Source organism: Alligator mississippiensis, chromosome 5 (assembly GCF_030867095.1).
Source record: "Alligator mississippiensis isolate rAllMis1 chromosome 5, rAllMis1, whole genome shotgun sequence".
Lineage (NCBI taxonomy): Eukaryota > Metazoa > Chordata > Crocodylia > Alligatoridae > Alligator > Alligator mississippiensis.
This window is the reverse complement of record NC_081828.1, coordinates 28,496,850-28,512,137: the sequence shown is the minus strand read 5'-3', so window position 1 is coordinate 28,512,137 and position 15,288 is coordinate 28,496,850. Positions and strand designations below refer to the sequence as shown.

General features: G+C 42.0%; 1 protein-coding gene across 4 annotated transcripts in view; it reads left to right on the top strand.

The window, feature by feature from the left end:
- The window catches only part of SYDE2 (synapse defective Rho GTPase homolog 2), a 65,191-nt gene that overhangs the window by 44,682 nt on the left and 5,221 nt on the right, over positions 1-15,288 (top strand). For 2 of the 4 annotated variants that reach the window (XM_019489038.2, XM_059728012.1), the window contains one exon: positions 131-3,020. In XM_019489038.2, the coding sequence (XP_019344583.2) occupies positions 131-627 (497 nt within the window). In that variant the 3' untranslated portion in view covers positions 628-3,020. Of the gene's footprint in view, positions 1-130; positions 3,021-15,288 lie in introns of those variants that run through there. The other 2 variants (XR_009462360.1, XM_059728011.1) reach the window with 2 other exon arrangements.

The window sequence follows — 15,288 nt, the reverse complement described above, 5'->3', positions numbered from 1 at the left end:
AATGTGTTGGGCATATATTTGCATGTATTAATGCATGAGCGTGTAGAGTGAAATAAATGGTAACTTTTCATTGCTAGTCTGTTCTAGTAATAATGATTCACATATGATTTATTCGATTTCTTTGTTGCAGTGCATCGTTCATCTACCAAAGAATCGACAAGTGTATTTCCAGGGCACCAGTCATCTCTGAATTATCTGAGGCCCAAAAAGCAGCGGCCTCAGATGTTGAACTTAAGCAGTACTCAAATGTCAGGAATACTCAGACCAAGACCGGCTGGATTAGACAGTCCCTCAAGTAACCGCTATGCAGGAGACTGGAGTAGCTGTGGGGAAAATTACTTCTTAAACCCAATAGAGACCTTGAATGAAGCAGACTATGATGATGTCCCTTCAGAAGATACAGAAAGTGGAGAAGACTGTAGCAAAGTTGATGGATCAGATGCACTGATTAAGTATCCAAAATCTGTGTCCCAAGAACACACATTTCATACTTATTTGACAATGCAAACAATAGATTCAGCGGTGGACCATAAAGTAGACCTCAAAGATCTACAAGAAAGTATTGACACTCTGATAGGAAACCTGGAGCGGGAGCTCAACAAAAACAAACTGAATATCAGTTACTAATACTTGCCCAGCATGGTACCCCGTGATGTTGTTTCCCTGTTCTTTGCCCTACCTCTCCCACAAAGAGGTTGCTTAGTGTGTGGAGTTCTGAATACTTTGTGGCATAGTCTTGGCCCACCTTGAATTAATGTATTTATTTTAGACATTCCTTCACTGTGCAACGTTTTCCCTGTCCTTTGCCCTTGCCCTTGCCCTCTGCATTTTTAAGATGCAATGTTAGGCAATGTGAAATGACTTTAGAAAATAGTGACATTTTCCCCCCAAGAGGATTCTGCACTTTGGAAGTTTGCGCTGTGTGACAGGAGGTGAAGCTACATTGCTGTCTGCTCTGTATAGCAACAGGACTCCTCCTTCCTGAAAGTCTAGATCTGGCATAAAGGTTCATCTTTGAAGAAGATTGGTGCTGCTGAACCTGTCTATTGCAGCATGAACACAAGGTAGATCACATCCTACCATATTTGTCACCTTTTCATTTGCGATGCAAAGGCTGCTATGAAAAATGCTTTATATATCTAAACACATCTATATACATATATATATTATATATATATATATATAGTTTAATTGTACAAATATTAATGTATTCCTGTATTAACACATTTAAGTAATTATTTAAAACTGCAAAAATTAAATATTTTTCTAACTTTGTATGTAGTTGTGTGTGTGTGTGTATGGGGGGGGACATATGAATTGAAATGACAGTTCTGAAGAAAGCTACATTGTGATGCCAAAATTCAGGATTCATTTGAGTAACAAAACATTTGATTATGCACAGTGTGTGCAGAGGGAAGGAGAGAGGACAGAGTGAATGATTAATATAAATGACTCTACATGTCACATGTTGAGCTTCAGTTCACAGGTGTTGACTATTAACTACATTCAGAAACCAGACAGATTAGTTTTAAGAAGTATTTCCAGGGTTACTAAAGGTTTTCAGTGAACCAACCTTTTTCTCTCACAGGTGGCCAAAATGCAGACAAGGGGGAGTGAAGGGGTCGTGCTTATTTCATTTGTTTAATCTCATCTGATATTTAAGGAAGGCCTGAGAGGTTTGCAGGTTTATAAAGATTTCTCTCTTTCTGTGCTTATTTCTCTGTACAGTAGATGTGATGGTCTGGTTTTTCTTTAATTTCCTAGTTTTGTTAATTTGAGGAATTCTATTTATGGACAGGTTTCTCGACTCTCATTTGTTGAAGTGGAGGGGGTGGTAAATCCTTAACAACAGCAGTTTCTCTTTCCACGTTCCAAATGCTTTTAACTTTAAAAAGATGTTGAAAAGAAGACAATCTAGAAAAGAAATCTGCAAAAGAAAATTATGTCCCCCCAATTAAACCAGGTATTTTCTTGGCATCTGTGAAATTATAGCGGAACGTCAGGCCTCCTATAAGTTCTCTCTCCGGTCTTTTGTGATAAAAAGTAAACTTATCATTTAATAAAAAGGGTAGGAAAAATTGTTCTCGTTTAAATAAAAATAATGTCAAGGCTACCTTTATACATCAAGACAAAGTGAACAAAAGGCACAAACCCACTTTTTTCCTTTGCAGATCTCTTGCAGTTCTTTTATTGAGAATCCAAACATCTGGTCTTTAATCAATTAGCAGCATATGGTAAAATTGTCTCCATTCTTTTCAGTACCCTTTTAGCGTACCATCATAATTTTCCTATTAACCCTGTGGTAAGTGCTTTTTAGCCATTTCATATTTGTATATATTGTCTGGTTTTCAGTTTGTTCATTATAGTAGTATGGTATTCAGAATTGGTATAGAACCTTACCAACTATTTCTAAAGCAGTATCTTGGCATAGTTTCAAATGGTTCATTCTCATTAATTTATTTTTTGCTGTAAGTATGTAAAATGTGCAAAACAATGATTGCAATACAGTAACTATAATATTGTTTGAAAATGTAAATTTAACGTGAAGCACGTATCAAATCAATGTATTTTTTTAAACTTTTATACCTACAGAATGTGTATAATTTTTAAGTATAAAATTTAATTCTAAATAAAATTTTAACTGAGAACAGTATTTGCACAAGTCTAGTAAGTGGTTACTTAAAAATGTACTTTAATTTTTTTCTAGACATACATATTGATAGAATATAGTATATTGTTTTCTGGTTTCATAAAATCTTTTGTCAGCCCATTAATTTATCTTGGCTAGAGTACAATGGATTCAGATGTACTTTTTAATTATAATTTCTGCAACAAAAGTTAGTGAATGAACCTATTTTTGTAAGGAACCTGGGTAAATATTGATGACTTGGGGGTATAATCTGTTTCTGTATCAGTTCTGTAAATCATTACAATATTTGCATTACCTTCTTTGGTAAAACAGTATATTTTTAAAATTCTTTGTTTGTTGTATATAAAATAAACGGGTTCTGTAGTGTAAATTTGTTTGCCTTCTTTGAAAAGGACAATTTATGAACATGAATTTCATAACTTGAATGTTTGTGTTAAATCAGTTCTTGCTGGATACAGCATTATCAGTGTTAATCTTTAAAACTGGTTTTACTGTTTTAACAGTAAAACATAATAACTTTGATATGTGGAAAAATGCATGAATATCAAGCTAAGAGTACAATTAGTGCTATAGTGTAAGGGACCTAATTGTACTTTAGCAAAGTTTTATTTTTGCAGTTGAATCATTTGGTTGCAATATTCACCTTTAAACTGGTTATGACAACATTCTGCATTGCCTTTGTGTTCTGTAAATACCCTGCTCAGTTTGAGACATAATTTCCGAAGTGTATTTTGAGTTTGTTATTGTTTTGTTTGTGCCTGTTTATATAACTATTTATATAATGGGATTTGTTCAAGTTGCAGTGTTCTGTGAGACTTAGCTTTGTATCAGATTCTTAAAGAGCAGGATTAGTATTTGAATCCCTTATGACCAGAGAAGTTAAATATAGGGATTAGAACAGTCTCATTCTACCAAAGTTAAAATTAGTATGTCTTCTGATAGACAAGTCTTCCTGGCCTAAGTTCTGCTGTCTTTACTTGGGCAAAATTCCCTGCGAACTTCATGGATCAGCCTGAAACTCTTACTAGATGTTGTTAAATGCAAGTAACCTTCCAGAATTCATATAGAAATTCTGCCTAGCTTATATGTGGGCAGAATGCTTTCCCAAAATGAAAGAGTGGACATTTTAATGTTTCTAGGTGTGGTCAGTGATGCACACCGTGTACCTGGTTTAGGTATTGATCAGGTTACTTAATCTTTATTCTGCTGTAAGTTAAAGAAACGCCATCACTGATGCATTTTGTGTTAATGCCTCATGACTTTTTTTTACACAATAATTGCAGTTAACATTCTTCTTCAGTAGATCTTGAAGGGATGTGCAGTTCTGCATATGGTGAAACTGAGGCAGAATTTAACAGATTTGCTTTAGGTCAAACAGCAAGTCAGTGGCATTGCTGGGACAGAACCCAGGTCTCCTGACTTCTTCTAATCAGTGCTTTATCTTCTCTGGCAATATGCATCTACATATCACACATTTGTGATTGGAAACAGAACTGTGGCTGCTTCCTCCATAGAATCATAGAAACGTGGGGCTGAAAGGGACCTCAGGATGTCATCTAGTCCAACCCTCTGTTCAAGGCAGGATCCATTCTTATCATTTGGGAGGTACTGTATCTCCTGTCCTCTGCTAACATGCTAACTTGGTTGAGCTACTCTATCTTTAATTTTAATATTATATACTAGAAATAAATGCTTCCTACCACCATTTAGACGAGTCAGATTTGCTCAGGAAGCCAGACTTTCCTTTGGGCATTCATATACCTTTAGTGTGAGAAGAGCTGTTGTTGTCCTGTGTGTGTGTGAATTTCCAAGCTAAGCAGCAAGAGAGAATCTCCAGTCTCTTCCTTCACTTTGTTTTTTCTACAACAACCAGAGCAGCAAATTCTTGGAGCCAGGGGCAGGGATTCTCATATTAAGGAGAACCTCTTAAGATTGAGATCTTCTTGGAAATAGCTCTTTATGAGTTTCCTTTAGTGAGCTTGTGTTTTCTTTACAGCAACTAGAATGACTTATTTTGGAACAATGTTGAAATAAATTCATTTTTATGACTGGGGGGGGTGCTGTGGGGGGTGGTGTTAGTGTGACTGTACTCTTTACTGTACAGAGTACTTTGTAATGCTTATTTCCTTTCCTTAGAATTTAGAGGTACTTAGTCCTCTGGCTCCCACCACAGCCTCAGCTCTTCTCCAGGCCCCTCGCTTGCATGTTGGTTGTGGGCCTGTATATGTTTGCTAGTCTTCCAGTTCTGCAAATGTGAAATGCACTCTTAGAAATGCCCAGTCAAACTCCGTTTTTTTCAGTGTAGGTTATTCTCTTGTTCTTTTTAATTTAATTGGTCAAAAGTGAGCCTCTGGAGAACCAGAGGCCAGGACTGGGCTCCAACGATGTTACGGCTCCAATGATGTTACAGCTCAAAGAGCTGCCATATGTAGTTACAAGGACTGCTTGGATGTTCTCTCTAGGCCATAATCTGAATTGCAGCTTCCAGCAATTTATGGAAATACATAGTACCTTAGTACAGCAGCCAGTTAGTAAGTCCAGAGAGGAAAAAATTGACCTACAGTAAAATGAGTGCAAGGTCACGTATGGTGCCACTGCACCCACAGTGTTTTCCTCCTAACTCCTGGGCTAGGGACACAAGTTACACACCTGGAGGGCCATCTGGCTGGAGGGAGTGAGAGACTGCAGCTGCCTGGCAGGGGCATAGCAGCATCTGCCAGGCTTCCTCCTGCCCTGCCTCCTTGTTGCTCACTGCTGAAGCAGGGATTCCCCCTCTCCCCCCCCCCCCCCCCCAACGGCAGGGCCTCAGTGGCACAAACCCCAGCCCAAGGTTTCCTCTAAGCTGTGTGCATGTGCAGCCGTGCACAATAAAATCTTGCTGCGCAGTAACTTTTTAATGCCGTGCACACACTTGGAGAGGAGCAGGGCTGCGGCTTCCTGTAAACTTTGAGCACGGTGTGCGGTGGCAAAGGCACCAGGACTGGCATAGGATACTTACTGGTGGTAAGCTCCTCACTCCTCCACTCCATTCCTCAGGCGGGGCAGGCAGCGGTTCCTGGGCTGGGGCAGAGCCAGGCACCATGCAGTCCCTGCCGGCTCTGGGGAATTGCTGTGCTCCCCAGCCCCTTTGGGTGAGCTTTGCCCCAAGCCCTGACACCAATGTATATCAGCGGCTGCTCAAATGTATGCCACTTTATATTTTCTATTATTGTCATTGGAAAAGAGAGTTAACAGGCAATAAAGTTCCCATATCAAGTACAAAGCTGTTCTTAGTTACCCAGTGTATCTGCTTTTCTTATTTTTATTTACCTTTTGGGTTTGGTGATAATACATTTAAAGTTAGAAAAGCACAGACACTTTTGCTGTACAATACTGGTGTATGAAAGCAGAAATTAGAGTAACTGAACGTTCAGCATTTTGGTTGCAAGTATGAATGTATTATGGTAAATCCTTGCCTGATGTACATATAAAGCAGGACTTGTTTTTATGGCTACACATTCTGGAAGTTAAGCTTGTATTTGACTGCTGTACTGAACCAGGGCTATGTTATACTGTGGGGTGGACCAAAGGGGGATGGGCCAAAAGGGGGAGGCGGGACCTATTCGGGAATGGACCGAAGCAGTGCACTCATGGATCACTACATCTTAGAGGAAACATTGTCCCATCTGGCCATGCCACCCCCATGCTAGCTAATGCTGAGAGGTGTCTATATGTGTGTGTCTCCAATTTCACTAGAACAGAGGCAGTGAGTAGTGTCCACTTAGGTCTTTCTGGAACTAATAACTAGGTTAGCTGGTAATGTCTGTCAGCCAGCTCCCTCATTTCTTCCTGAGCAAGAAGCCAGTGGCTTGCAAATGCCTTGCAAAATGCCTGTACCCTGTGGTAAGAAGAGCTTGAACTAATGAAAGAGAGGATCTTGTTTTCTTGATGGGCTGATAAGCTTTGTGTTGTGATAAGCTCCGTGCTAGCTGCTAGCTTGCTTCAAAGCCAGAGCATCTCCCACCCTGAAACCCTTATATCAAATGAAGTTTCTCTATGCAGTGATTAATGCTGGTGGCTGCTTCTATGCATCAGTTACGGAGCCTGGTTTGAATGCAGCTTGCCAACCCCACAATCTGTCAGTGTTCAACAGGGGACAGAGAGGTTTGAGAAATGACCTGGTTTGCAATGAATAGGACCTGTCAGTGCTGTCAGTTTGAGATTTAAATAAACAGGAAGCACTAGGTAGCAGGATGATACAGATACATGCAGTCCACTTCCCGCCCCCCTTTTTGCCTCAGAGTTCTAGCTGCGGCCAGGGTCTGACACTCAGTGCCCCTTGAGCTGTGAGCAGGGGAAAAGCCTGGCAATGACTGCTTCCCCCTTCCCCTCCAGGCACACCCCAGCTGGGGACTGTACAGGCCAGGGTGAGGGTTAAAGCTCCTCCCTAATCGGAGAATCCTGCCAGGGCCTGGCCATGGCCCACCTCAGCTCAGCACTGTAGAAGGGAAGGGAGGGCTGCTCTAGTACCCCCCGACTTCTGGCCTGAGCCACTGCAGGCATGTGCATGCATTTCGAGAATTAAAAGTGAATGTCTATCCATTTGCAAATCAGTTCAATTGCTGCAGATTAGATTAGCCTGCAAAGATTAAATCAATTCAGGCGCAGGCTTTTTGAATGTTTGTCCCTAGCCCTGTAATAGGGAAAATGTAGGATGTCTGTTCTTCTTGCTATACCTTATTTTCACTGTAGACCCTACCATGTAATTCAGATGATATAAGGGCAAGTGGTTTTTTTTTTGTCATGATTCTCTAAAGGTATCTTGTAAAGTGAGATTCTTGTATTTAAAAATGGTTAATACTGGGGGTAGGAAAGGAAGTAGTGGCATTTTTCACTGTGTCCAGGAAGCTCTGGTCTGGCAAAGCTGCTCCCCACTAACCAAGTACAACAATGTGACTTTATGGGACAGCCCTAGATATTAACAGTGTTTTTTCTTTTATAAAAATGTAGAACTACTGCATAAAAATAAACAGCTGAAAAGTCAGAGGTTCCTCTATTGGAAATGATTTCCTTCTTTTTGTTAAGCCTGAAATACGGGGTAAAAATGACCAAATGGAGCCAGATTTAGTCTTTTAACCCTCTTGATACTTCTAAGGAGGAAAACTGCAGCTTTTCAACATCAGCGGCACCATGGTATAAGGCTTTTCCTCAGCATAGGCAGTATTTTGTCATGACACAGCATACATCTATTTCAGCAGCCCAGGCACTATACAAACAAAGACATTGAAGGAGCTACATTTCACAGCTATTGAAAAAAATGTGATCAGTTTTTAAATCATGAAGAGTCAGAGCTCCTGAAATTCAGAAACTGGGTAGAATTCGTGACCGAGTCTAAATGGTTGCCGTCTGCAATGCTGCCACCACTGGGAACGGATTTAGCACGGAGCCACTGCCCTTGTGTTTGCAGGAATCCGTTTGGCTTGTGTTATGGTACATTTTTACTGAAGACTTTAAGTGCCACTTTGACACCTGCTAATGTGACTTAAGTAGATCTGGCTGTCCAGACATGACCTGGAGGCTTTCCCTGAGTAGTTAGGATGTATCAAACCGCAGAATCATGTAAATGAAGGATGGTGAGAAGTTCCTAAATGATCAATCAGTCTGGTTGTTTTCCTGAGTGACAGCATTGTGGCAAAAGCAGCTAAAGTATCTGGGAAATGCCAGTGTAGGAAAAGTCTCATTTGGGGCTCTGCCCACTCAGTAAACTTGCTGTCCCTGACTCCGTGCCCTCTAAATGTGCTCTGTGGACCCAGGTGGGCTGCGTGCCACCACTTGGTGGTCAGCATAGTGGCAGACTAAGGATCTCTGTTGCACAGCAGTACTAATTAGGCTATCCACAGGGCTGCCTAGAGGTGGCTGCACAGCTTCTGGTTTAGGGGACAGCCTACTTCAGGGGTGGGCAATTAATTTTTTAGACAGAGGGCTGCTTACTGAGTTTTGGCAAGCCATTGAGGGCTGCATGACAGGCAGATAAATATTTATTTTCTAAATTTTTTAGGGGCCACGCAGGCCAGATAGAATGGCCTGGCGAGCCACATCCGGCCATGGCCTGCATTTTGCCCACCCCTAGCCTACCTGGAACAGCACAGCATGCTTGAAGGCACTTCTGCCGGGCACAGGCAGTTGCTGTGAGGATGTGACCTAAATGCCTGGGGGGGTCAGGGTAAGAGACCACCTGGAATTGTTTCTAGGGTTGGGGGGCAAGACTTGGAGTAAAATGTGTTACTGTGGAGCAAAGGAAATGGTGTTCTTTTGGTTGGGGATAAGTTTAGACCCTGGCCCACACCTGAAGCTTGTATAAATATTGTAGCCAGCAGCATTTACACAAGTGGATATGGATATAAAATGTTCCTGCAGTAGCTCTTGTTGTGTAAATAGCCTGTACAGCTCCAGTCCCTCCTGGGTGGAGTTGCAGCCTGTCTACCCCCACCTCCTTCAAACCAGCCAGGGAGAGCAGCTGGCTCTTCTAGTTTATCCCCTTGCAAACCAGGAGCACCTGGGAGAATTTCATAATGGAGCAACACTGAATTATGTTTCTGAAAAGAGAGACGTTCTTCTAATATAAATTATGCTTGAGCTTCAGAAGAGCCTATTTCTGGTGTGCTAAGTAGGACTTTCTAAGCTGACAGGAAGTGAAAAGTTTTATTTTGACTGCACAAAAACAATCCCTGCCTGTTTTGCCAGACACATGAGTGTGTTTACCGAGGCAGTAAATTTTCGGATATACAGAACTGTAATTCACTAAGATCCACATCCAAATCTATTGTAAGTAACTTTATGGAGAGGTTAACTATAGTTATTCCCCCCTACTACGCAGTGAATGCAGACAGCACAAAAAAACTAAAAATCAAACTGTCTTTATGCTCTTTGTCTTTAAACTTCATATCCAAGTATTTGCATTATTACTAGACTGAGACCAAATTGTTTCTGACCGCTCAGTAGTCAGAAACCACTATTGAGCCAAGAAAAACTTTGTATTAGCAGTCAGTACAAATATTGTGCTTCCCATTATACAGATTTTTGTTTTGTGGACTTGCTTCAGACTTGCTAAACCAAATCAGACAACCTTTCCTTCAAAAAATTCTGTTTGTTACATTAGCATAAGTACTATGGATTGCAGCTCAGCTCATGTTACTGGCTCAAGTTTTTATGTGGATTACATGGACAATGAAAAATACAAGACAGCACTTTTTAAAAAAAGGGATGATACTCTACAATGTGTTCTAAGCTTTCTTAACCCCTCTGGACAACAATTTCATTTTTTTTGAGTTAAGTAAGCAGCTGCCTTGCGTATTTTAAATGTTCTAGCGATAATGTATTGAAATTTATTTAAATAGTTTCCCACATCTGCAGCTCTGCCAGATGAGGACATATTAAAATAATTACATGTTTATAATTTTAAAGTAATCTTGTATGCTTTTTCTCTGAATGCTGTTAGTTGCCATTAATTAAATCCTGTACACAGAATTGCCTTTAATTGGGAGCTTATAGGTATACGTCATCTTTTTCTTTTCTTTTCGAAAATTATTTGTAGTCTGCAGTGATTTGGTTAAGTTGAAATTTCTGCTGTCTGTGCACATAGCTTCATGGTTTAACATTTAATAATGCTTTTTTCAAGTTGATAGGAAACACAAGGATTTGAGGAAGAATGAGTGGTGAAAAACCATAAAGCCAGCATCAAGGCTTGTATTGTTGGCTACAAAAGACCAACTCAGAGGATCATCATAAAATTCTGGTTTATTGGACGGATGTGAAAGTCAGACCATACATAAACCTTGGTGCTGATCCCCTCAAACACCCACACATTCACGCACACACATGCACTCAAGTAGCTAACTATGAACACTAAGCATCGCTGTCAAGATATACCTATCCCCAAGTGCTGGAGTCCACTGTCGATGGCCAATTGAGGTTTCTTTCAGTGCAATGTTGCTTCAGAAGGGGGTTGCTGGCTGGTCCTTGTGGCTGGACAGGCAGGGTGCTAGTCAGGTCAAAGAGGGAGCCATTGGGGGTCATTCTTCGCTGCCTTTTATCCCTCTTTGGCAGACCTTGGTGACTCCCCAATTCTCGGGCTTACCCAATCCAAGGGTCATTGGCCTCGAGGGATGTCCCTCTTGGTAGCTTCTGGATGGCAGCTGTCAGCCCCAGGGGTCATGTCCGCAGGTACATGCAGTCTCCGGAGTCCATTGATGAATTTTGATTGATTCACTGCCGTGATGAATAGAGCTCTGGAAGTTGTTGATCAGGGGGTAATCCAGCATTGATTAGTTCAAACCGGGACTTCTGTATCTTTTTAATAGTGAAGTTTCAGGGAGTTTCTGGCTCTGTATTGATTCTTTTCTCTTCTTGATCTGTAATTTCGTAGGTGTTAATTGCTGCTTGTTAACTTGTTTATCCAGACTAGCTACTGTGTTACACAATCAACGATGATTCATTCAGGGACCCGTTCGATATAGAGATTTCTGCTCTTGCTAACATTGTTACATGGTACAACTTACTTTTAAACTTGAAGTACATTTGTAAAAGCATCTACAAGCTCTATTTTTCACTACAAGTATACCTTATATAAAAAATAATAATAATAATAATATAATAAAAGAAAAAGAGAGAGGAAGGAAGAAAAGGTAGAAAAGAGAGAGCATCCCTAAAAGGGGGCAAATACTGCAAAAGGGGCTTTTGCCATATGGAGGAGCTTCACATTTGAGGGTGGCGGGGTGCAGGCAGAAAGGTTTCTTGCTACAGTATATCATGAAAGAACATTTGCTAATCATCATAGATTAATTGCTTAGTTAAAAAATTCTTATAAATTAAGCAGCTATAGTAACCTCTTTGTTTACAAAAGATCAGTGTAGTGGGACAGGGCCCTGAATGCACACTGGAGTCATAGGGCTGGATAGCACTTCTGCTTCCCTAAGTGGAAAATATCAACCAGTGAGAAATGTGGAGCTTGAGCTGCCTCTTGAGTCTTCTGTACCTTTCACCCACTCTTTTCTGGGACCCTTGTGTATTTAGCAGTGTCATCCTCCTGTAGGATCCTGAGCTTGCGATTGACTGTGGAGTAGGGAACCAGTTATTTTGTGACGCCGTCTCCTACAAACCTAACAGATTTCTATATTCAGCCACCAGAGCAAATGCTACTTGGAGTAGTTTTACATTCCACAGGGAATTTTCTTTGTTTTCCCTTTGTAGCAGGGCACCAAGATGTACCTGCTACTTTAAAGGGTAGAAGCAGCCCGTCCAGGCTGCTCAGTGCTAGGTGGAGCCCCACAGCTGTGGGTTGCCTGAGCAACAGCCTAAGAGGGCAATTGGCCAGCACCTGCAGCCAGTCAGATGACCAGGAGGGGGCAGAGCACTGGGGATACATAAATCCAGGGCTGCAGCTAGTAGGAGCTCTCTCTAGCAAATGCCAAGGAAAGGAGTCCTTGCACAAATGAGCTACCTGAGGCTAGGTGCTGCCTACAAGAACAGTGAGGCTCCAGGAGTCTGAGGTACCTAAAGCTAAGAGACAGAGACATGGTCCTAAGGGGAGAAGTTTTACCCTCTTAAAGAGATGGAACCCAGTCTCCATTAGCATTGTTATATTGTGGCCCACGGGCTCATATCTGTGTTATGCTTTATACTGGAAGACCGGGGTGAGAGTAAAAGGGGAGGTTTGGAGGCCTCATTAGTGCTCAGAGAAAGAGGCATACGATCTGGGCAGAACCCAACGATGGGTGTGGAGAGCCAGGTGCCAGAGAGGTGCAGAGATGGAAAGCTAGGCACCAGGAAACTTGGTGCCCAAGTGGTGCAGAAAGCCAGGAGCTGGAGGACTAGGTGCCAAGGAGGCACATACAATTGATAACATCAGAGTAACACCTGTGAGGCATGGGATATGGAGAAGGGGGAAGTCAGAGCTGTGTAGTGTGCCCTAGGCATTAAAGAAGCAGCCTCTCACCTAGAACCAACTTTCTCTCCTGCCATGCCTTTGATGTAATTAGTTAGGTGGGAAACTGCCCAGACAGGTGAGTGGGCTCTTCTTGTGACTGGTCTTGAGATAACACATCTGTCACACCCTCTATCAGAAATCACAAAAAGAAATGAGCAGCTTATGTTCTAAGGCAGTGGTTTTCAACCTTTTTTTTTCATCTGCAGACCCCTAAAACATTTCAAATGGCAGTGCGGACCCCTTTGGGAATTTTGAATGGATGTGCAGACCCCTTTGAATTGTAAGTGTGGGTCACAGATCACAGCTCTACCCTAACTCCAGACCATGCTGTCACTGTCGCAACATCCCAGCCCCAGCCCTGGAGCAGCTTCCCACCCTGTGCTGTCATGGTCCTGCTGCTGCTGGGGTCTCCATGGAAACAAGCCACAGCAACATGGACAAGAGCTGCTGGGAAATGGAGTCCAGTTGCCAGGCAGATCTGCCATTTTGTACACATCTGCTTTAGATTCCTTTTCCTTGAAGAGGGATGATTTCCAAATAACCTTGCAAAGTTCTGCTCATTGTGTCCCCCTCCCTGTGTTTATGGGGTGGAGGAGAGGAGGAGAGAAGGGGTTGATCTGTTCTGCAGTAATTTTGGAAGTGGAAGTTGTGGGTGGACTCTATCCCATGGGGCCATCACATAGCAATTCGCTGCAACAAGCATAAGAATTCATGCCATGTGGGCACGCACCCTCAGGCTCCCTGAAAAGTGTTGGTTTGAAAGTCCCTGAAACAAAAGCCCTGAACCTGTCAAGAAAGCAGCAAATGCATACAGCTGCAGTGCAAGATGGTCCATACTGTCCACTAGGGCCTGTATCACATGTCCACATTCCTTCCTCAGCCCTTCCCTTGAGCCTGCCACCTAGTGCATATTCTTGTGCTGGATAGTTTCCCTACTTGTTGGTTTATTTTTGTGATGGTGGTGGCAGTTTACGCCTAGGAAGTGGACATAAAGGGTCAATGCCTTTCACGTCCGCTATTAAAGAGCTGCCAGGTGGTAAGAATTGTGTCACTAATGACGGACTGGATTTGAACCTCTGACCTAGAGGTGAAAGGCTGTACATGCCATCACCAACCCCATGGCATTTGCTTTCACTTTGTCCAGTCAGGCTGAAATTACTCAAACAGTAAGTGCCAGCCCTTGCCTCTGGGTATGGTTCTACAGTCTGTAATATGCTTGTTCTACTGACATTTTCCTTAATAGTCTAAGGTTTTCTTTGCCCAATATCATCTTGGGTTTTCCACAGTAAGCAGAATGATGGCTTTTTTCTGTGATACCCAGCTCCTTAGTGGATCAAAATAATTCAGAGGATCAGCAACCTGATGAATGCTATTGGATCACATTTCAGTTTGTAAATCTGTTTTAAGTGACTATTTAATCATATTGTTACTTTTCAGAGAGGCCAGCAAGCAAGACACAGCAGGTCGAATTCTTAATGGCACTGATGGGGATGAAGTTGGTTGGTTGGTTGGTTGATGTGAGCTCTTTTCCCGCTTTGCATCACGTTTTTGCATTTTGTTAACGTGCTAAGAAAAAAAGCTATTACAAAGTGTTCTAAAAATAGAGGGACTTGTCCCCCACAGAAGTAGAGCCTCAGGGATTGTACAGGGTAAATCCTTAAATCTGATAAGTCCAAGGACACATCTGGTCTCTCTATTGCCAGGCCACAACCCCATACACTTAAGCTGTAGGTGTTTTTTTTTTCCTTTCCACAATGCAAATAAATTCATCTTTGAAATAACACATTTTTCTCTAGAGCAGTGGTTTTTGAAATAAAAGAACTGTAATTTTCCCTTGTCCAGCAAGGCCAGTGCAAATGTGGTGAAATCATCTTGGCTAGATGTGGTTTTAAGACGTACAAATTGCCTCTTATTGTGATTACCCCATAAATTAATAGCATTTTTGTAATGGCAAGGGAAGCTCTAGACTTTTGTCTATGGCAACCTTTTTATCTGCAATGAACCTGTGGAACTCTGCTGCAAGGTCATGTTAGACATGCCAGCAATAGAATACCCACCATTACAGTAGAAAGATGGGACACAAACCTCATGCTTTAAGGTGTAAGCAAGGCACTCGCTGGTGGGGGTTAAGAAAAGACTTTCTGTGGAGGCAGGTTGCTTCATTTATTTCTATTAGGCTTCTTACATGTGATCGAAGTATTGGTCCTGGCTGCCCTGGGCTGTTGATTCTTGGATTTCTAATTAAAACTGTGTCAGAAAAGAGGATTCAGATATGATCTGACCTGTAATTTGATTGAAAAACACAGTTCCCACTTTTAGAGGGTACTGACCCTATGTTTCATGACTAGACTAAAATGTTAGTTGCTGGTTAGTCAGATAATACTTCAGCTTGTGTATAGAAGGAAACGTTGTTTCAGCTTGAACTGAAAATACTGAAGAACAAGGAAACTAACTGTAACCAGGTGAGCGTAGTCATTTGGCTGTGACTTGGGTCCCTGACATGGTGGTATCTATCTACAGCAGGCATAGGCAATGTTTTTTTGGCCAGGGTGCCAAAAAAACCACAATGTCTACCTTGGAAAGTGCTGGAGTGCTGACATGCTGGAGTCTGGAGCAGCTGTTTGCAGCCTCCCAGCTGCAGCTGGCCCATGGAGCCCAGTCTGCTTGCAGGGGG